The following is a 22,905-nucleotide window of genomic DNA, read 5'->3' as shown; positions in this document are numbered from 1 at the left end:
TGTTTACGTTTTACCTGCGCTTGCGAGTGCCACTCACTCGGGGCCAATCCGTTTTCATCCCGCCTCCGCCCGCCCACTGTCGCTTGTCATTGACGGAATTTCTCAAAGCGGCTTTATTCATTGGCTGACAATTGATTGACTCCCCGCGCTGAGCTGAGTCGAGAATCTGCTATGTTTACAACCGACACACTGTCGGACCCTTCGCCCGCCCCCGATCAGAACTCATTGGCGGAAATGAGAGGCCGGCGTCCGTCCATTGGCTGAAAGCTGAATGATCTCGCCTCACTGCGGGCCTATCCCTCACTGTTCCGTCGCCATCGAGCTCTCATTGGTGAAATTGTGCGGCTGACGGATGCCCATTGGCTCACAGTGGCGTGGCCCCGCCCCCAAGGGAACCGTCCAACGCCGTGTGCAGGGCCAGTTGACTACACTTGGGGTCAGTTAGTTTAGCGGCGATGTGGCCGGTGCTCGGGGTGTGGGCGCTGTTGGCCGTCGCGGGGGCCGGGATCCCGCCGCACGAGGACGCGGCGCTCGTGGCGCGCTACGTGGTTCACCAGTGCGACTGGGGCGCGCTGGCTACTCTGTCCGCGCAGGAGCAGCTGCGGGGCCGCCCCTTCGCCAATGTCTTCTCGCTGAGCGACGGGCCGCCCGGGCCCCGCGGCAGCGGCGTCCCCTACCTGTACCTCACGGCGCTGGAGGTGTCTGTGCAGGACCTGCAGGTGAGTGCGGGGTTCGCGGGTGTGTAACTGGGAGCCGCCCCCCGTCGGCTCCTCCGCCCTTGCCTCTTCTCCCACCACCCTCTGCGGGGGGGCGGTCAGCCACCGTCCCTCCCTCCCTCCCTCCCTCCCTCCCACCCACTTGGCAGAGCATGTGGGGCAGACCTACTTCTTCAGATCTGGAAATCTGGTTTTCCGATGTGAAGAAGTAGGTCTGCCCCAGGAAAACTCATCACCTAATAAATTATTTTGTTAGTCTTTGAAGTGCTGGGTGACTGCTGGTTTGTTTTGTGAAGATACGGACTAACAGTGCTAACTCTCTGTAACTATCCATTGTAAATTAGGGTGATCGGTCTCAGTGGTTGTGGCCATTCAGTGTACCTGATGGAGAAATGTAAATGTACAGCAAGGGGTCCTGTGCTAGCAAACCTCCTTGCCCAACAAGTTTCATAATTGATCATAATAAGCAGTTCATTAATCATCCTCTGATATGCGAGACTAGCAAGATGCACCGCTTCTTTATTGCAAAAGAAAACACCAGTCATGTAGCACTTTCAAGACTACAAAAATAATTTATTGGGTGATGAGCTTTCATGGGACAGACCCACTTCTTCAGATCTGGAGATAGTGCTGTACTGAAAATGGCACAATGGTTTTATAACACAGATATACAAAAAAAAATTGAAATAAAAACCGACAAATCAGATACATACTACAAGCAGGGGTAGGGCAGAGAGTTACTAAGTGTAAATATCCTGCCTGAGATCACTATGAATATCAAAGAGGGTGAAGCTGTCTTTGTAATGCATAAGGTAATTGATATCTCTATTACAGCCTAGTGTCAAAGTATTGAATTTGAGCATAAATTGCGGTTTGCGTTTCCCTTTTTATTTGCTGTTAAAGTCTCTTTGTTGTAAGACACATATTCAAAGGTCTTTAACAGTATGGCCCTTTATTGCAGCGATCCTTTGCCATCCTTGCAAAATCTGCAAATATTAATACATTCAAATTTTGAAATAAAAAGGAGAGATAGTGATACATGAATTAGCTCAGATGCTTAGAAAAAAACATAATTTTCCAGCCTACTTGCTGCTAGTATACTTGTAGCATCTGATATTTTCTTCAGAAAGTGGAATACAGTAACCTCCTGATTTGCACAAGAATTAGGTTCTTGTTTTATTTGAACAAGAACTAGGTTTTATTTGAATTCCACACAACTCAAGATGGGGTGGGGCCAGGAGAATTCCTGGCAGTAACAGGGCGGGGAGCTGGCTGGGGCTCAGCACTCTGTGCCACCCCCCTGCCCGGCTCAGCCCCAGCCCAGCCCAGCCTGATGGGTCCAGAGGAGGAGGCAGCCCTGGTACCCCCCATGCCTCCAGGCTCACATGCACACATGGCTGTCCACCCCTGCTAGGGTCTAGCCCTGCTCTCTCACCATGCGTGGCACTGGGGCTACTCCACTCCTGCTGGCTGCTGCAAGCTCCGAACCATTAAAGGCTCTGCGGGGAGGCGGGGGCCAGGCAGCTGGGGGGCAGCAGCAGCACCATGGCCACTCAGCACTGAGAGCACGGCAGCTGGAGCAGGAGGTGGCCCAGCCCCTCCCCTAACTCACCTGCCAGCGGGAGCAGGGGGGCCGTGAACCCCCTCCAGTCTTCAGCTGCATGCCCTGCGTGCGGTGCCTGCCCCTTCCTGCTCCTGGTGTTGCAGTCCTGGGTGGCTGTAAGGTGGGAGCTGCCTCCTGAGAAGTTCCCAAGCTGGCTGGCAGCGCGTTAGTGGCAGGCAGGACCCATGGGGTAGTTCTTTATACAGTAAACCCTTGACATGCATGATTTTGAGTTGCACTTAACTTGCAAAATCCTGCTCCCCCAGGCCCTGGTTCAGCCCCACGCAGCCCAGCTCATCACCCCATGCGTGGCTCTGGCTCAGCCCCCCGGCTCAATTCAAATCTCCCGCATGTGGCTCCAGCTCACACCACCTGTCCCAGCTCAACCCCCCACCCCATTCAAAACCCCATGCAGAGCTTTGGCTCAGCCCGCTACTCATGTGGCTTTAGCTCAGCTCTACCCCCTGCTCCTCTGCAGCCCTGACCTACCCCAGGCTTAACCCTCCTGCCTCCCTCCCACTGCCCCAACCCTTTGCAGGCTTAACCCTCCCCAACTGCCCCCTCACACCTCCAGGAATTACGTTGCAAAATTAGCTCTAGGTGCTCCTTCTGCCTCCACAGCTGCAGAATGTGTGTTCCACCAAGGAAAAAAGCCCCCCAGCCCCCCCCCCCGCCCCCGACGTATGTGAGTAATGTGAGGGTGTGTGGGAATGGAACGCTCGTGCAACTTGAGGGACTACCGTATTCCCTCATGTATCATTGTGGAATGGCATTCCAAAGGACTTGTTGCAAGCATCCAGAAAAATAATTTCTAGCTAGGCAACTCCCAAATGTCATGGTCATCCAGGGCAAAAATGCACTAATAGATGAAACTGCTGAAGCTCCATGAGTGGGCACTGAGCAAAGAAGCAGAGGACTCCTAAAAGATCAGAAAGGGGAGGGTAGGCCCCTTAATGAGCCACAAAAGACTTGGGAGCAGAAAATCTGACACTGCTGGGCTAAAGCAACCACAGGTGTGTTTATACTTCGGGAAAACAAAAACAAAAAAAGGGGCAGTAAGTCTCAGGACCCAGATTGACTGATTTGGGCTTGGGCTATGAGGTTCAAATAGCCATGTAGATGGTCCTGTTTTGTCTGGAACCTTGGGTCTGAGACCCTCTCTCAGGGTTTTAGAGCCCTGTTGAGAACATCCACTTTGGTGTTTTTTAGTTCTGTGTGTTCCGTGACTCCAAGTGAGTTGACCTGGGATCTGAGATTTGCTCTGAGATTTTGCTGTGATGATATACCCAATCAGTTTGAGAGATGCTGTAGAACAAATACTAAATTGATTTATAGAAACAAATGGTGTGAGAGCAGGTACGCAATGAGACGGAGTCAGAATGGCAACCTCTGAAAGTCCCCAGTCAGCTCCTGCCATGTTTCTTTGCTTGGTTAGGGTGAAAAATGAAATGTGTGGTCAAGAGGACTTTAAGGGGATAGCAGCAGTTGATTACATGTATGCTGCTGCTGCAGTAGAGGAGAGGGTAGAGTAGGCTTTGTGCACCAGTGACTGCTGTTGCTTCTGTAAAGAATTTTAAAAGTAGTAGAATTGTGTTCCGATTTGCACTGGGAGCATGATGCTCAAGAGTGAAAAACCAATACTGATGGTAAGAGAGAGGGAGCTGTGCTAGTCTATATACTATCAAAACAAAAAGCAGTCAAGTAGCACTTTAAAAACTAGCAAAATAATTTATTAGGTGAGCTTTTGTGGGACAGACCCACTTCTTCAGACCATAGCCAGACCAGAACAGACTCAATATTTCAGGCACAGAGAACCAAAAACAGTAATCAAGTAATCAGTCAATATTGATGGTGTCATTTGAAGAAATTATTTATTTAACTATGTAAACGATGATCACAGTTACATAATAATATGGTACTACTTATGTTTACTTGTCTGCAAACATCCAGCTCCCAGCTGAAGAGTGCAGTTTTAAAAACACAGATTTGGATGAGAATCCAATACATGATGTCCCCCTCTCTTCACTCCTGTTCTCCCTGTAAAGAAAACTGAAACATGGACAAAACAAGCATGCAATTGTTTAGCCTTTTCCTGTATAAGTAATTCCACTTCGCTTCTTGAATTGTCTGTCTGTAATCCTCACCTCATTCTGAACCCTTGATATTTACCATTCTGCCTTTTAATTTATACCGGAGCAATGTTTCCCAAATGGTGTTGGAAGTGAAAATAGGGCTCAGTGAAAAAATTCCATTACAATAATATTCTATGATTTAAAAATAATTTATATTTAAGCATGTATGAATTTTTATTTCAAAACATTTCATTTGTGTTTGCCACGATAAGTGTCCCTGTGTAATGCCAGTTTAGCCACAGAGTGGGGATGATGTGGAGACTCAGCACTGTGTGCGCAGTTCACTCAGTGTTGCGATTGACTGTTGTGTACCACCATAAATCCCTGTATTCACTCCCAGAGAGCGTCGATCATGGAGGCTTACATCAAGAATATTCAGCTTTATCAAGACATGCAGTTTGTCAGTTGTTCCCCTTCACCAGCACATACTTGCGTGAAACTGGATTCTTGAATTAGCAGCAACAAAAATGAAATACAGAAATCAACTGAATCCTGTGCCAGATATGAAACCCAACTTTCCAGTATTAAACCAAATATAAAAAGAATTTGCCAAGCAAAGAAGGAAGGCCACTCTTTGCATTGAAAATAGCCAATCTAATGCATATTTGGTTTTGGGCTTTATTTTTTGTACACATTTAATGTGTTTTTTTGTTTGTTTTTAAATACGTGCAGTTAAACTAAATGTTGATCTTATGACCTTGTTTAGCATTTGTTTTTTATTCTTATTTGTGATCTACTTTTTCAGCTCCATATTTAAGACTGTTATTGGGGGTTAACAAAATTCTTTTGAGTTTAAAAGGATGCTGTGGCTAATAAGATTGGGAAACACTGTATGAGAGGATTTACCTGGTGTTGCTTGGGTCCATATGGGGACTCAGGGCAAGGGTTGGTGTGTAGCACTCAGGACAGAGGGCTGGTGGGCAGAACTCAGGGCGGCCCTGAGGTTGTCCAGGGCTATGGCATCTGGCTGGCAGCTGTTCCCTGAGGCCAGCCGGTGCTGCATTGGCTGGCTGACAGCTGCTGTCTGGGGAGAGGGCTGCTCTAGCCACCCCCTGCCCCCCTCAGTCTAGTCTGGGGCCAAGAGTTTGGGCTCTGGGTGTGGGGCAGTGGGTCGTGGCCAGGGGCCAGCAACATGCAGAGCCCCACCCCAGCTGGACACTCTGTTACAGGTGCAACTGCTCCCCGTGGTCATTCTGCCCCTGTGCTTGTTGCTCCCCCTCCTGCCCCTGTGGCATTCTAGAACATTACTGTCTATCCTATCAAACCCCTTCCCTTTCCATGTTATGTAAAACAGTCGGATTCCAGGCACATCCCATTGTCCTGGCACAGTAAAACCCTTACATTTCTTTACGTTATGCTAAGAGGCTCTTATCATAACTTTGAGCAAAGTGGAAGCTGTATACCCAATTTGGTGGTCCTGGCTCTTACCATTTAGGAGTTCATGAGCATATGGACTCACAGATGGAAGAACAGACAGACCCACAACATTTTGAAAATATATAGTAGATTTCTAATACTTCATTACTTCATTTATGAAACTATCTAGTTGTTTTAAGAAACATGAAGTTTTGATCAACCAGTACTTTTTTTTGGATCCTGCCTCCCCATTTTGACACTTGATATAGACTTTATTGGTTCAGCAGTCTTTTTCCAATAGGAAGGCTCTCAAATAGGTGTTATGTTCTCTTATCTATATTCTGCTGTTGCAAGGCAAAGGTCAGCTGTTTGGTTGACAGTCACATGGAGGCCTCCATGCACAGATAACACCAAATTAGTATGATTCAGCTTTTTTGGAGCAGAGTGACTTGAGCATCTGCACAGTCAAAGGCACATGACAGCTGCAGTTCCTTAAATGCAGTGGGAGCTTTAAGTGCTTAGCTCACGTTTTCTTTTTTTGCTGAAATAAGCTATTTTAATGGAATTAACAAAATGCACATTGAACTCTGAGCTGTTGTGTCTAGGGGGAGAGCAGTTGTGAAAAATGACAAAATCTGTAAGAATTTAGTGCTTTGCATTTCATATTTTGAAATGGAAGAAATTCATGAGAGAATTGGAAACTTGTGCAGACCTGCCTAAAGTTTATGCAGATATTCTCCCTTCTCTGGCCAAAAGTGCTACATGGATCTTCGCAGTTACAAAATGAAATTCATTTTGGGCCTGATTTCGATATGAAGCTTGTCCCCAAGATTGAAAAGCCTTACTAATGTCAACCTCACCAGCTAGAGGACTCGCACTTTAATTTAATTTAGCTTTTTGGGGAAGTCCTCGGACAGCATGAAGAAGATCTACTGAGACTGAAGGACAACAACTGGGGTAGAAGTTTTGTCCCAAGACAGAGTGAAGTGGAGGAGACTTGTAGATGACCTGTGCCACACTCAGAGCTCAATCTAATTCTTGACCTTCCCCCCCACCCCTCCACTCTCTGATTTGCTCACCTTGGTTATCTTTTTCTGATTTGTCCTCCTTGCTTACTGTTTATGGTTCTCTGTGCCTTAAATATTGAGTCTGTTCTGGTCTGGCTGTGGTCTGAAGAAGTGGGTCTGTCCCACAAAAGCTCACCTAATAAACCATTTTGCTAGTCTTTAAAGTGCTACTTGACTGTTTTTTGTTTGGAGTACAAGGGTTTGAGTCAAGTTTCTCTCAAGTCCACTACTGCTGACCTGGTAAACTGAAACGAAGGTGAGAGGGAGAAGGCTTATTTTCTGTTTATTGATTAAATAGACTTGCAGACAGACATGAGTGTTCCTCAGTTGGATCTGAGTTGATGGACTTTTGCCCGAGTGGAACTCCATTGAACACTAGGGCTTTGCATGGCGGAAGTAAGGGCCTGCGTATGTGATCTGACCAGAACATTGCGGGAGGAATGATATAACCTTACAAATGTTGAAAATAAAGAAGTTCTTGTGAATGTTCCGTCTCTAATGGGAATGTTGTTCTTTGAAGTATGTTTCTTTTTTTTTTCTTCTTCTGTTGAAGGGATAATATGTATTGAATAGTTTGCTTTGTGACATGCACTTAAACTCTGAATACAACAGGCATCTGTGCATGGATTTTAGCTGCACTGCTTCATTGTAAAGCAGAGCTTGTGCTAGTGCAGTGTGTCATGGTTCAGATGTAGAACACTTATAACCAGGAATTTGCATTTGTGTAGCTAACGTGAAATGGCCTTAACCTGTACCTTTAATCAGTTCCATAGGTAGTTATGGAAGAAAAACTGTGTTTCTTGATAGGGATTATTACAAAATCTTCTGTGTAAATTTCTTGATGTTGTCAACAAATTAATTTTTGTAAAATTTTTTTGAAAAAATCTCCCTACATATGTTGAAAACCACTGACTGTGATAAGTTACAGTTAAGACATTCTGATCCTGCCAGCTTTTGAGCCTTTCTAACTTATTCTTGGATAGTAGTCACCTGTTATGCTTATATTTAGGCAAAAGTGATTTTTAAAAAAAACAAAGTAGAACTATGTTTCAACTATGTTTATGCTGCTGGAATGGAGTTTAGTGTTTGGAGGGGTGGAATGGTGTTCTATTTTTTACACAGTTGACGTTACTTTCAAATAGATTTTTGCACTCCTAACTTAAATTGAAGTCTGAAGCTAGTTTTAAAAATCCAGTGGAGTTGACTATCTGAGAACAGATGTCTCTGAAGCAATTTCCCTGCCAGATAGTTGTTGTGCTTGTCTTCCCATTGTTTGTATATTGTACTTTAGTGCATATATCTAGAACTGTGACACACTTTGTTATATCACCGTCTAACCTCATATACGGCATTGTATATTCTATCACATCACAGCATTTCACATTCAAGTTATAACCAAATCCTACATTAAATTCAAATGTTAATGATGCCCATTTTTGAATTCTCCAGTTGTACACTAGATGGATTTTCCTGTCAGAATCTTTATAAGCTGGATGGTTTTCCAGGCCTGTCTATCTTGGGTTTCAAATTAAGTCGTTTAGAAGAATAATACAACTAAAGTAATACCAGGGACATAGCCATAGTCTATCAAAACAAAAAAGCAGTCATGTAGCACTTTAAAAACTAGCAAACTAATTTGTTAGGTGATGAGTTTTCATGGGACAGACCCACTTCTTCAGATCTACACCCTACCAGAACAGACTCAATATATATTTATAAAAATAGTTAAATATACATTGAGTCTGTTCTGGTAGGGCTGTAGATCTGAAGAAGTGGGTCTGTCCCACAAAAGCTCATCACCTAATAATAAATTATTTTGTTAGTCTTTTTAAGTGCTACATGAGAGCTTTTTTGTTTTGATAAATAAGATGGCAATGACAAGTGTCCGTAACTTTTCTCGCTGTGTTCTGGGTATTATCTGGAACTTAATTTCAAAATACCTTTGTGGCAATCAATCAGAGATGGGTATTTACCAGACGGTGGCTTTTAACAGGTAAAATCAATGTTTTTACCACTCTAGGAAAAAGTAGCTAATTCCCTTTTAAAGCATTTTTTTAATTGTTTCAAAAAGCACACCACATTATGTAACTAAAACTGTGTGTATTCAAATTGCTGTTTCATAAAACAGTAGAATTGTAGATTAAATTAGAATTGTACAAATAAAACAGCAGGGGTATAATATTAATATATGCAGCTAACACTGAATATTGGAATGCCTTATACATTTTGATTCAGTATTTTCTTAAAGAAAGTTATCATCAACAACAACAACAACTATGGGCTCAGCGCCTGTTGGTGTCTGTCTCCCTCACTATTTCCTTCCTTCTTTCCTTGTCGAGGGCAGAGTGGCTTATTTCTGTAGACTAGCTCCGCATCAGTCTACTATATCGTCTACCAATTTGCTATAGCAGTGCTTCTTAATCAGGGGCATGTGTATCCTTGGGGGTACACCGAGGTCTTCCGGGGGTCCATCAACTCACCTAGATATTTGCCTTGTTTTACAACAAGCTACATAAAAACACTAGCAAAGTCAGTGCGAACTAAAAAGCTCATTCAGACAGTGACTTGTTTCTACTGCTTCATATGCCTATGCTGACATGTAAGTACAGTATTTCCATTCCAGTGCATTTATTTGATATGATGGTCGAAAGTCAGCATGTTTTCAGTAGTAGTCTTCTTGCATGTTTTTGTAAGTAAGTAGGTGTAAGTGAGGTATATTTTGGTGGTATACAAAACAAATCTCGCTCCTGATAAGGGTATAGTAATCTGGAAGGGTTGAATGGCAATTGTTTCAAGACTTCAGATTACCTCAGCACCGTGTTACTCAACTGATGATACACATACCCTTAGAGGTACATGAGAGAAATCTAGGTGTACTACTAATTTTTTAAAGGGGTACTTTATTAAAAAAGGTTGAGGAAAAACTGCTCTGTGGGGTCTGCCTCTCCTATTCGAGCCATACATTATGCTGAATACCAGGGTCTTGATCTTTTTGCTCATCGTCCATTCTGCAGATATGCCCAAATAGCTGTAGCTTCTGTTGTATAACCTTCTGCAATAGGTTCTCTTTCAGCTGTATCTTCCTATATAATTCCTCATTGGTGACCTTCTGCATCCATCTTATTCTCTGGTTCTTCTTATAACAACTTCTCTCGAACACCAATATCCTTCTCTACCAATCTTTCGTTATCATCCATGTCTCACATCCATACAACATGCTGCTGAATACGTTTTCAAAATGCTTGGCTTTGTTCCTACTAATTGCTTTGCTTTTCCAGATCTTGCTTTCGCTTCCTACAGTATATATCATACATCATGTTCCTCCTCAGGTATGTTCTGTAGTTCCACCCCATCTACACTGATCTTCCTTCCTATTTTGTTAACTCTAAATACCATTGTCTTTGTTTTATCGATGTTCATAATCAGTCCGTATCACTTCCCTATTTCATTTAGCACTTGCACCATTCTTGCTAGCTTCTCTTCATCTTCCTCGATGATAACTATATTGTCCATCAACCTCCAGTTGTTAATTGTCGTCCCACGCACCAATGTCCCTTCTTTCTTTCTTGATCTTGTCCATCGCTCTCTTTAGGTGCGTGATGAAGATACTCAGCATTATTAGCTCTCCTTTTCTCATACCACTACTCATTCTAAACCAACTTCTCAACTCTCTGCATGTTCTCACGGCTGCCTCCACGTTGTTGTTGATGTCCTTCAACAACAATGTCAGTCTGCTATCCACTCTGTACAACTCCAACACTGCCCAAGTCACTTTCTGATTTATATTGTCAAATGCCTTCTGGAAATCAATGAAGCAATTGTAGATGTTCTTTTGTGAGCTTTGTCTGCGATCAATCATAGTGCCAATATCTGCTGTACGGTAGGTCTGTCTTTCCGGAATATCGCTTGCTCATCTGCTAGACGTTCTTCTGCTATCTGCGATCTCAGTCCCTCTGTCAGTATTATCATCAGCACCTTGCCTAGATGATTCATTAGAGAAAAAGTTTTGTAGTTCTTGCACTCTAATGTGATTCCTTTATTGAGTATTGTCACTAGCACAGATCTTTTCCATTCCTTAGGTGCCTTCCCTTTTTTCAATACTGTATTACGTTGTCAGTTTATTTCCTAAATCATACTTTTTCCACCATATTTTATCATCTCTCTCATGATCTTATCATTTCAGGCCTCTTGTTCTTTAGTCATTATACTGCTCTTTCTGCCTCTCCTTCAAAATGTCTTTCTTGCTCTCGATGCTTGGCAGTGTTATCTTTCAGTTTTCAATCAGTTTCTCTGAGACACTTGGGTCCAACTGTGCTTTGTACAGATTGGTGTGATATCTCGTCCATCACTGTACAACCTTGTCCTTGTTTATGAGCACCTCGTCATGCTTGTCTTTAATTGCCATCTGCTTCAGCTGCCACTTTGTTCAGATGTATGTACCCACGTTGGACAGCATGAAGGAAGAGATCGAGCTATTCTGTAAAGACTTGCCAAAGACATTGGAGGAGATACCAAACAGAGATGTGTTGATCATCAGAGGAGATTGGAATGCAGAGGTCAGAACAGATAATTACAAAGGTCAGGAGAGAATCATGGGAAAGTTTGGATATGGAGAAAGAAACGAACCGGATGGGAAATTACTAGAGTTTGCTCGTGAGCATGAGCTAGTGATCTGCAGCATGAGATTCCAACAAAAGGACTGCAGGGAGTGGATATGGCAATCGAACGATGGGAAGTCTAAGGATATGATAGATACGATCTTGATAAGAAAAAGACGGGTAACATCAGTATAACAGTGCCGAACTTTCCAAGGAGTGAGTCACAGTCTAGTGATTGCTAACATCAGGATGAAACTCAAGAGAAAGTATAAGACACAGTTCAAGAAATGAAGAGATGTGGTGAGGCTAGGTGAGGAAGAAATAGGGAATGCGTACAGAGCATTGCTCGAAGAGAAGATCAAGAATGAGGGCACAGAGATCCCTAGATAAGGGGGTTGAAGGGATAGCTGCAGCGAAAGAAGAGGCAATTGAGCAGATGGTTCCAGAAGAAAAGAAGGGTTCCAGAAGAAAAGAAGATCAATAAGAAGTGGATTATGTAGGGAACACTGCAGTTGGTCCAAGAGAAGAGAGCATTGAAGATCAGAAGGGATGTTTCTGAGAGGGTGGAAGAGCAATACAGGATGACATGCAATGAAGTAAAGAAGGCATCCAGAATGGATAAGGCAAAGTGGTTAGAGGAGCAGTGTGATGATATAAAGAGGTATAATGGTGAGTGTAAGACCCTAGAGGTGTATAAGATGGTCAGGAATATTAATAGGAAGTGGCAGCTGGAGCAGAAGGAAAGTATACGTCATAATTAATGTCATATTTGAATACTGTGTAAACAAAAGTTGAAAACTCTGAATTATATGATAATACAGAAATGCGGAGTTGTAAGCTTGTAGCAGTAAGCATACAGTGTTGCAGACAACAGTCTGGGTCCGTTTGGATTTGCAACATTTTTTAGCTGAAGACTAGCTTTGATGTAGTGGGTGAACTGAATTTTGAATATATGTATCCACAGTTTGAAAAAATGCATTTTGAGTTTGCTGGACACTGATGCAATTAGATCGTTATTCACCAGTGCCTGGACATTTCCTGGGAAAGTAGCAATTCCTGCGGTCAGTATATTTCAGCCATTTGTCAGCCTGCTGGATGCAAGCAGCATAATTAGCACACAGCTGCAGCCCAGAGAGTCAGGGCCAGGGACTCGTGGCAAGGTGGGAAGTCTGGGGCTGCCACCTGGCCCCACATAGCAGGGTATCCAAGATAATTTGGGGTTTGGAACTCCCACCTGGCCCTACAAACATCTGAGGTAGGCAGCTGGTCCTGTTCAGCTTGGGGTCTAGGGTCTGTGGGGAGCTAGCCAGCCCTTCGTGTTCTTCAGTATGGCAGGGGTCCTGGAGTACGTGGTGTCTGGGACTGCCACTTGGTCCTGCACAGCAAGGGCCTGGTGCAGTCAGGAGTCCTGGGCTGCTGCCGAGCCCCACAGGATAAGAGGTCGAGGGCTGCCCCCAGCCAACCCAGCAGTGGGTAGTTGTCAAGGCAGCCACTACCCTGCTACTCAACCTCTGCTGCATAGCCCACAATGATGAGTATGTTGAGAACTGCTGGTTTATTTTAACAAGTTTAATTATGTAAAGTTTTATACAGCTTAGTCAGTTACTTTCCTGCTTGTATTTCAGGTAAATGCAAATGCCTCCCTAACAGTGTCTTTGGCACAGACTCCATACTGCAAGAAGAAAGGCTATGATCCTCAGAACCCTCTTTGTGCCCACATTATCTTCTCTGGGACTGTTGATAAGGTAAACAACTGAAAGCCTGCACCGAACAGGATAGTATTATATTCAAAGCAATAATCTTTACTAACAATAGAAATTTAAGAACTTCCGTGTGGACACGTAACACTAACACTTGAATCTTTTCTCTCAGGTGTTTCATTTAAAGAGACAGTTTAAGCCCTTTGAGGCGTTAGCAAGCTAGCTCATAATTTGTATTGCTGGTAATAAGTTGTGACTTAATCTGCCACTCAAAATATCACTGAGAGACTCTAAGTAATTCTGTAGAACTGTTCTTATCAGGGCTACTACAGTGAGGGGTTTTTTCTTCTGTTCTTTCTCTAAAAACTAACAACTCTAAGCCAACCTTCTCTCTGTGAAAATTTACTTTATATTGTGTTAAGTGTTCAAACCAAACCAGTTTTGAGAAAACGAGATTCTACCTCTTCACTTGATGAGGCTTAAAACTATTGGGCTGAGTCTACACTACTAAGTTCTTTTGGAAAACCAGGCCCTTTTTCAAAAGAACATGTGGAGCGTCTACACACAATACACTCTTTCGATCCAAAATCGAAAAAATGTGGCTCTTTTTCTAGAAGCTGTCGTCCACTCCTGGATCAGGAAGGGTGCCTTTTTCCGAAAGAGTAGTCCTCATTTTGCTGGATTTCTCAATCCCTAGCTTGCTCTTTTGAAAGAGGGGGGTTGCTCTCTATCAAAAGAATGCATTGATCTTGCAAGCCACTTTTTTGTGTGTGGATGCACTCTTATGAAAGAAGTTTTTTTGGAAGATCTCTTCTGGAAGGTCGTCTTGTGAACGATCGCTGTTGTGTAGACATAGCCTAGAAGTTTAAAGATGGAAAAATTATTGCATTATCTGTTGATCTTTCTGACAGCGCATTATTGTTTTCTACTGTTTACTAGTGCTTTGTTCATCATGTTAGTTCTAGCAGCTGTAGGATTCTAGACACTCTTAGTTGTTCAGCCTAAAATTTTCCCTCAAACGTCACCTCATTACTGATGATTGTTTCCTCATGAAGAGTACCTTAAATAATTCCTTATTTGGTGTTTGTCCTTCAGATATGTATATGTTACATTCTCCCAACACCTTAGTTCACTATTCCCACATTTAGCTCCTTTATAAACCTGTTTTTTAGTTCCTTATAATTTTTGTTACTCATTTGCACTGTCTCCATTTTAATATCTTTCTACTAATTAGGTGCCCAGAAGATACAACTGCACTTAGAATATTACGTTGGTCATATAGCAAGGGTCTATGAATTCCTGGTCTGTGATATGATACTGCTGCATGTAGTCAGAAACCACACTGGCCTTTTCTGCTGTTTATACTGCTTGTTGTGCACTATTACCCATAACTGCCTATACTGCAGTGTTAGGTAGGATAATAAAGTATCTCATGAACTCTGTCTGCAGTTTCATCCTTTTTTTTCCTCCTAGTTTTTTCTTTCCCATTTAAATATTTACACCCTTCAGTTAGTTAGTTTCCTTCTTTTTTGTTTTATCTAGTCATGTTATGCACTCTTTCACCTTTGAGGATACAGGAATAAAGATGATGATCCACCAAAATACTCAAAATAAACTTTTATTTAGTCAGGGACGGGGTGGTCAGCCTTTTTTCATCGGCGGCCATGTGGCAATTTTTTATATGTTCCAGGGTCCAAACATAAAATAGCCCCAACTTCCCACCCCACCCCCCAGGCTTAAATCCCTCGCTGCCCCAAACCCCTGTGCCTGTCCATGCTTAAACCTCTCACCGCTCCCAGACTTAAGCCTCTCACTGCCCCCCCCCAGCTTAAATCCCTCACCGCCCCACGCCCCCATTCCCTTCACCCCACCCCACCCAACCCCAGGCTGAAATCCCTCACAGCCCCAAACTGCCAACCCCCAGGTTTAAACCCCTCGCTGCCTCAAACCCAGGGTTAATTTACTTTTACAGAGGAGCTCTGGGTGCTGTCGCCTGCCCCACTGCACCTTCACTGGACTGCTGTTTGCCCCTCAGCGCAGCTGCACAGCACCCCCCAGCCCTCCTTCTGCCTTCCCTCCACCTATAGCACAGCAGTGGCAGGGACTGGGAGCTGGAGGAGTGAGCAGTGAGAGCTGCAAATGGCTCCTTAAAGAGCAGCATGTGGCTTGGAGCCATGTAGCTGGCTTTTAAAATGGCGCAGCTGCCAGCTCCACGGGCTGAATAAAAAGGCTCTGTGGGCCGGATTCTGGCCCCTGGGCCACGTGTTGGACACCCTTGGTCTAGAATAAGTTATTGAATAACTGCAGAATTGTTTAATAAATATACTAAGGGATCATGTCCCATAGGCCATTTCTACACAGGCCACTTCCTTCAGAAGTGGCATGCTAATACAGGGAGCAAAAGATGCTAATGAGGCATGGATGCAAATTCCCCACGCCTCATTAGCATAACGTCGCATGATTTGGAGTCCGAAAGACAGTTCTTCCGGACTCCAAAACACTGTGTAGAAATGTGGCCGCCAGGGGGCTTCCGGAAGTAAGTCCTTCTGGAGGCCTCTTCTTCCCACTTCTTCACAGCGTTTTGGAGTCCGGAAGAACAGTCTTCCGGACTCCAAATCACGTGATGTTATGCTAATGAGGCACGGGGAATTTGCATCCGTGCCTCATTAGCATCTTTTGCTCCCTGTATTAACATGCCACTTCCAGAGGAAGTGGCCTGTGTAGAAACAGCCATAGAGTTTGTTTACAGCCACCAGTCCTGGCTCTCTGTGTTCTTTTCTGTTGTTTAGCTGTAATTTACCCCAAATGACTTCTAAGAGTCTAGTAAGCAGTGGAAGTGTTGGTAACGCTGCTAGAAAATATTGACCTCTTGTGGTCAGAAGGGTGCCAGATTAGAGGGGTTCAGCCTCTAATAGCTGCTAGCTTTCCTTACCATGTGTTTTCTAAATGTTTTCTTTGTATGAAAATAAAGTTACCCCCATGAGAAAAAGAATTAAACCAGGTACTGTAGAATTGAAACAATTGCATTTTGAGCTCTTGTAGAGGGTTACCTACAGGGGTATATTTTTCTAAAGCACATTAACATGTTATAAACTATTTGCCCCATGTAAGTGTGGCTGCTGCACTGAGTTGTAGATGTTTTGAAAACACAGGGAAGAGCACTAGGGAACCATTAGTGCACATGAATAAGGTCTACCTGAACCAATTAATATATGACACATTAGTGTGTCTTGGAAACCAAACCCCTGTAGAATGCAGCATTCTAGCATGTGAACAAGCCCTCAACTACCATAACCTGGTCTCTTAATACTGTGTCCGAGATTTACATATGATTTTCGCAAACAGGGTAATTTTCAGCTGGGGCCAGCCTTTGTACAGTGGAATCCAAGTTACATGCACTCATGCTGTGCGAATCTTGGGTTAATGTAACTCTGAGTGGCATGGAGCTGGCATCTGGCTCCAGGATGCCCATCACTCAGGGGAGCCGGGAAACTGATCAGTGCTACTGCACTGGTCCGTTTCCTGACTCCTGTGAACCGTGGGCAGTCAGGAGTCAGGCTCCAGCTTCCCAGCACTCACAGGAGAGGGGAAACTGACCATGGCAGCGGCACTGATTGGTTTTCTAAGATGAGCAGGGAGCTGGGAGTCAGGCTCCAGCTTCCCACCTCTAACAGGAGCGGGGAAACTGACTAGCACATCATCACTGGTCAGTTTCCTCGCTCCTGTGAGTGGTGTGGAGGTGGAGCCTGACTCTCAGCTCTGTGCTGCTCAAAGGAGACAGGAAATTATCTGGCACTGCTGCACTGGTCAGTGTCCAGGCTCCCCTGAGTAATGCCCAATTTGACTTATGCGAGGTTGCACGAGAATGCAACCTTTGCATAAGTGGGGGGCCTACTGTACCCAAGCAGAATTATTATCTGCTCTCAAAGATACTCCCTTACTAGTCTTTTTCTGAAACTAGCTATTCTGCATGGCCGTGTCTACACTAGCCCCAAACTTTGAAATGGCCACGCAAATGGCCATTTTGAAGTTTACTAATGAAGCGCCGAAATGCATATTCAGCGCCTCATTAGCATGCGGGCGGCCGCGGCACTTCGAAGTAGGCGGGGTCCTTTCGAAAAGGAGCCCCGTCGGGACGAGACGCGCGGCAGCAAGCCGCGTCAATTTCAGTGGCCATTTGCATGGCCATTTCAAAGTTTGGGGCTAGTGTAGACACGGCCTATGAGGGAAAGAATTTAATCTGAAACTGGAGTAGTACTTCATTATGGGCAGAAGAGCAATGGGAATAGCAAGAGTTCTTTTTTTTCCCCCCAAAGAGAGCAAACTAGTAAGTAAGTGTCAGTGATAGCCAGTATTCATACTAATGTTGAAAAAATACAAACTCATGGGATTTATATTCCTCCTTTCATGTTAAATTGTCATATAACAGCACTTAAGGTAATGCTTTTCTATGGGTATTGGTTCTCCCTTTGGCTAATATTCAGTTATAAGAGTTACTGCTTGTTAGCTTCCATTGGTAATATTTAAAATGGTGGCTATACCTATGTGACTGAAGGACTCCTGTTGGTACATCCATCTAGCTTTCTGGGTCAAACCTCAATTTGGCAAACTTCTCCTGTTGAGATATGGATGTGGGGGTACTATAATTGGGAAGAAAACATATTTTATACTCATGTTACAATAATCTTCTTGAAAATTGATTTTTAAATGCCTCTTTGTCTTTTACCAGTGAAGTTTACATGTTCTGTTATATGTTGCTGGTTACTTGTTAGGTGAATGATACAGAAGCAGTCTTTGCGAAGCTAGCGTTATTCAGCCGACACCCTGAGATGGCAAGCTGGCCTCGAGATCATAACTGGTTCTTTGCCAAATTCAACATAACCAATATCTGGGTCCTGGATTACTTTGGTGGACTGAAAACAGTGACCCCAGAGGAGTATTACAATGTCACACCTTAGTAAGTCCCTATTAAATATTTCTATCTCATACTTGGAAATTGCAAACAGTGCCATCACAGACAGCAGACATGAGCTGTCATGTTAGGCTTTTTTTTTTTTTCTCCCCCCTTTTGGCTTGTTGATGTCTTTTCCCCCCAAGTGATTTATTAGGTGGCTAGTGTAAAGCAATTGGTATACTATGAAAATTCCTATTGATCGCTCGCTGAGAGACCAAGCTTTCCCTTCAGCAGTTTCCTTCCTTTGGCTCATCTGTATGCATTTCTTGATATGTGAGCTGGAACTCCACCCAGTTATAATTGCAACCTGGGGTGCATCTAGTGAAACATACAAAAAATTGTGAAATGTGAAAATATGGGACACTTACCTTTTTAAGAAGGATCATCATGGGCAACTATATTTGTACCTCTAACTTAAACATAATTTCCAGAGGGAAGGGTCCTTTTGAAGGAGCACTGAAAAATGGTGCTGCCTCTGTACTAAGTACAGTATGGAAAGATGTCTTGGTTGATGTAATGGTTAAGAATTGTGAGATCAATCAAGTGCACTTATTCTTGGATGTAATTCTTTTTGATGGAAAATAGTAACAGTTGCTGGACTATTCTGAAGTAGAGCCTCAAGTCATACACAACTCTTAAATTCTCTTATCACAATATTGGAGTGTCGAAGTCCTGCTACATGTAATTTGTTCTGTGGGACAGAAGGCTGCAGAATGAAGTTCCAAAAATTTATTGAAATAATTTCCTAACCTAAAAGCATACCTATACATTCAACTTAAGAACTCTTCTTATTTTTACCTTCTTGTAGGTAGAAGAGGATCCTGGAAGTTATCAACATAGAAACTATCTTCCTGGCTTTGACCGTGCTTTCTGTTTAAGGGAAAGTATGCTCTCGTTTGCTCCTAGAGCTGAGTTAATACTGCAAAAAGTCACAAATGTGCTCAGTTTTTAATGAGCTTTCTTTGGGTATACTTCCACTAGTTTGTGTTCACATCCCTCAAACATTTGTGTGGTTACATTTTACTGGCAAGAATGCTCACACAAATGAATTGTCAAATCTCTCGTGCCCATTCCTCTTGAGGAAGATATGTTAATTGGACCACACCCAGGCCTACCCAAATCTGAGGCCATTCCAGGGGACAGTGTCCCCCCTGCCCCAGCTTTTCTGGATTGGCTAGTAACTGTCTCCCCTCAACAGGATGTGAGGGGACATACTAGTAGGGGGAACACAACTGTCCTGCAAAGCCCTAAAACAACACCTCATAGCCCCCAAGACTTGGCAGAGTACTATGCAGCCAGTAGTGGCAGGGGTCAGAGCCCAGTATCTCTAGCTATGAACAGAGAAACCGGCTGTTGTTTCTCCAGTGTGGCACCCAGCCAAACTCTCTCATCATTGCCCATGTACCATAAATTGGGGTTCAGTCAAATTTTTTTTCCTAGCTGTGCTACTGATGTTAGTCACAGCTAGTCAGCATGGTTTAAATCGTATGTCTGAGCACAAAGAGTTTTGCAAATCTCAGTCTGCATGGTTTTAAACAATTATGTCTAATAAGGCTAAAATTTAATCCTGGGTATTTTTAGTACAAATCAGAGACAGGTCACAGGCAATAAATAAAAATTCAGGACACTGACATATCCATGAGTCTTGTTATAAATATCCCTGGGTATTTCTTAGTTGCTCCTACGGTGCTGCTTCTCTTGAGGAGTCTGGGGGCTAACGGCTGGCCCCCGATCCAGTGGTGGGGGTTCACTGTCACTGGGTACCTGCTGCTCCAAGTCAGCTGGGGACTGTTATCACAGACCAGCCCCTTGGGCAGTTCTGGCATCAGCCAAACTAACCACTGCAGTGGCAGATGTCGTGGAGGTTTCAGAAAGTTATAAAATCCACAACAAGCGCATAGCCTTACTAATAACACACGATTTGTTGTGGATAGTGTGCATGCAGAAAAGTTTATCTAAAACTACTTGAGTATTAGCTCAGCTCTACACTTTTATGTGCCTTAATTAAATCATTCCTGCTATGGATTCTCTAGAAAGAGATTTTTAAGTTTGTAATATCAGCTACATTCTGGGTCGTAATCTTTGGGGAAGAATGAACTATAACCAGCTCCATTATGCAGTGTGGCTCAAGGCTGACTTAAGCTTGAACATGGGATGGGCTATTCACATCACGATGAAGAGTGAATTGCGTATGGCATCTCTAAGAACCTCAATAGCGTATTATCGATTAGCACTGCTGCAGTCTGTAACACTTTCTGATTACGTGTTTGTGTAGCTCTCAAGATTGTTGTGTGTTTTTCTTATGAAAATTAAATGTACCCCTCCGACTCATGAGAAGTTGCTGACAGAGCCTTAAGGAGAGGACAAAGCTCGTGTGGCCTAATTCTTTAGAAAGAAGCTATGAATTATGAAAATGTCTGCTACTTATATGCCAGTAATTAATTCTTTTGCTGGTGAAAAATTCACCGTATAAATATTAAATCCAGTCGTTATTCTGGAAGTCCTCTTCTTACTCAGTTTCCATGACACAGCGGTTGGCTTGTGAATTTCGTGTAGGCTCTGTGAAAAGGATACAGTATTTGCTGGTCACATCTAACTTCTCAATCCATGAAGAAAAATCTTTTGCTTTATAAATCTAATTAGTTAATAGATTAACAACTTATTTTCGCTCAAAAATATAATTGGTTTGGGAGGTAGTTTTTTTTAAGCATAAAAGGAACTTTTCAGTGAATAACCCAAAAGTGGAGGAAAGGTTTATGAAATGTAATATAGCTCTTTCACTTTTTTCATCCCTTAAGGGTTCACTAGCTAATGAAAACACTTATGAAAACCATAGTTCCTTGCTCTTTAAAATCCTAACTCTGGCAAGTGGGATTGAGTTAATAGCATTAAACAGCTATTTGTGTCCTGTCTGATTTCCCAAGTTCTAAATTCATAAGAAGTTGTCAAGAAGGACCACTTACCTTATCAGATTAAATTAATTGAGCTCATAATGAGGGTGTACTGTGTAGTGGCTAGAGCAAGGGACTGGGGAATCGGGACTCCTTAGCAAGTCACTAGCAGACCCAGAAATATGTTGTGTCCATAGTTAAATTATGTAACCTATTTATGATATGGCAATATTACTATTTATCTTATAAAGAGTTGAAAGAGTTGAAAATTACTTTGTCTAATAAATTATCAGTTTGCTACATGTAAACGACTCCCTTCCATTCCTTGTGGAAAATATAGCTAAGTTACAGGTTGAACCTCTTTAGTCCAGCACCCTTGGGAGCTGACTGGCGCCAAACAAGAGAATTTGCCACACCATGGGAGGTCAGTATTGTCTAGCAGCATTACCAACACTTCCACTGCTTACTGGGCTCTTAGAAGATATTTAGGGGTAAATTACAGCTAATTAACAGTACAGAGCACTGAGAGCTGGGAATAATGGCTGTAAACTAACTTTACGGGACCACAGGAAATTTGTCTGCCACAACCATGATAAGTGCAAACTAAAATCATGACAAATTACGGATGTTGCCAGATGAGAGAATGCTGAACAAGAGAGATTCAACCTGTACTACATTTGAAATGCTTTTGGTAAACTGATTGAGAAGATGTGTAGGAAAGTGAGGAAGCTTGCAGTTTGGAAATTACTCTTTTTTGGCTAGATAATGCTGAATTTAGATGAGGAACCAGTAAATAATTTTAAATGAAATATACATTTTTTTAAAAATTGGAGAGCATTCAAGTGACTAAATTGTTAGGAGGTTTCATTGCATTAATTCTAATAGAAGTCCTTGGATGATATTCTTGTGATTCAGGAGAATAATTTATGATTCAGTATATTTTATTCTGTGTGAACATCATGTGCTGCTGGGCATTTGTAACAATTAAAATCTATTTTATGATAAATGGTGTTTGGTTTAGTTATTACACAGTTCAAGGATTACTAATTTTTTTTTCCATTTCCCCTGCTTCCCCTGTACCTTACAAGTGGCTGTGTTTCTTGATTGTACCTTATTTGCCAGAAGGAATGGGGGAGCTGCTGTGTCAAAGCTTGACGTGCCCTCATCTAGCTGACTTTGCCTCCATTTTTGTTATTCCTTTCCTATGTGATTGCTATCACTTCTCAGAGGTCTAGGATGTCAGATAGTTATTTGGTCTGGGGGTGGGAGGTAGGTTTCATTCCTGTAAACCAAGACATAGAGCTGTTGTATTCTACAGGGGAAGGGAAGGACTCTTGGTCAATGCAAGAACTAATATGCAATAAGCCTGACTTGACCATTCTTCTTTCCATATTTACTATGTCTAAAACTATTCCACTCGTTTTCTTTGCTGCTGACAATTTTTTTCATTATTTTGTTCTTCACTTAAACCACTGTTCTGTGTCTTTCCTAGTAGTGATCAAAATGTATTCATCTTCCTCCTCCTGTATATTAACCTTCTCACCGTTTGTGTTTAGTTCTGACCTCCTAAATGTTTTTTTAAACTAATTTTTTCCTTTTTTTGTTTTTTGTGTTTTTTTTGTTTTTTTTTTACTGTCTGTCATGTAAGTTGATGACTGAAATGGGTCTCAGTCTTACTCTTTAAATCCTGAGAGCACATCTACGCTTCTGGGAAAATCAACTCACTCAGGGTCAGTCTTCTAGAATTGGATTTTTGCATGTCTGTTAGAGACTTGCAAAACCACTCGGCCTGGGGTCAGCAGTCGATCCCTGTGCTCCTTGCTATTATAAGGAGTAAGGGAGGTTGATGGGAGAAACACACTCGTGTCCCACAGTGAAGACAGTCAGA

General features: G+C 42.9%; 1 protein-coding gene across 2 annotated transcripts; it reads left to right on the top strand.

Annotated features, from left to right (window-relative positions):
* Window positions 1-392: 392 nt before the first annotated feature.
* On the top strand, window positions 393-22,003 carry CREG1 (cellular repressor of E1A stimulated genes 1). 2 transcript variants are annotated; one of them, XM_074983492.1, is made up of 4 exons: window positions 395-719; window positions 13,098-13,217; window positions 17,945-18,129; window positions 18,935-22,003. In XM_074983492.1, coding segments are annotated over exons 1-4 (570 nt in total). In that variant the 5' UTR covers window positions 395-455; the 3' UTR covers window positions 18,936-22,003. The 2 variants fall into 2 exon arrangements, with proteins under 2 accessions (XP_074839594.1, XP_074839593.1); XM_074983493.1 differs by lacking the exon at window positions 18,935-22,003 and having other exon boundaries at window positions 393-719; window positions 17,945-18,130.
* The last annotated feature ends 902 nt before the right edge of the window (window positions 22,004-22,905 follow it).

The sequence above is a fragment of the Carettochelys insculpta genome, chromosome 1 (genome assembly GCF_033958435.1).
Source record: "Carettochelys insculpta isolate YL-2023 chromosome 1, ASM3395843v1, whole genome shotgun sequence".
Lineage (NCBI taxonomy): Eukaryota > Metazoa > Chordata > Testudines > Carettochelyidae > Carettochelys > Carettochelys insculpta.
This window is presented reverse-complemented; position numbering and strand designations above follow the sequence as displayed.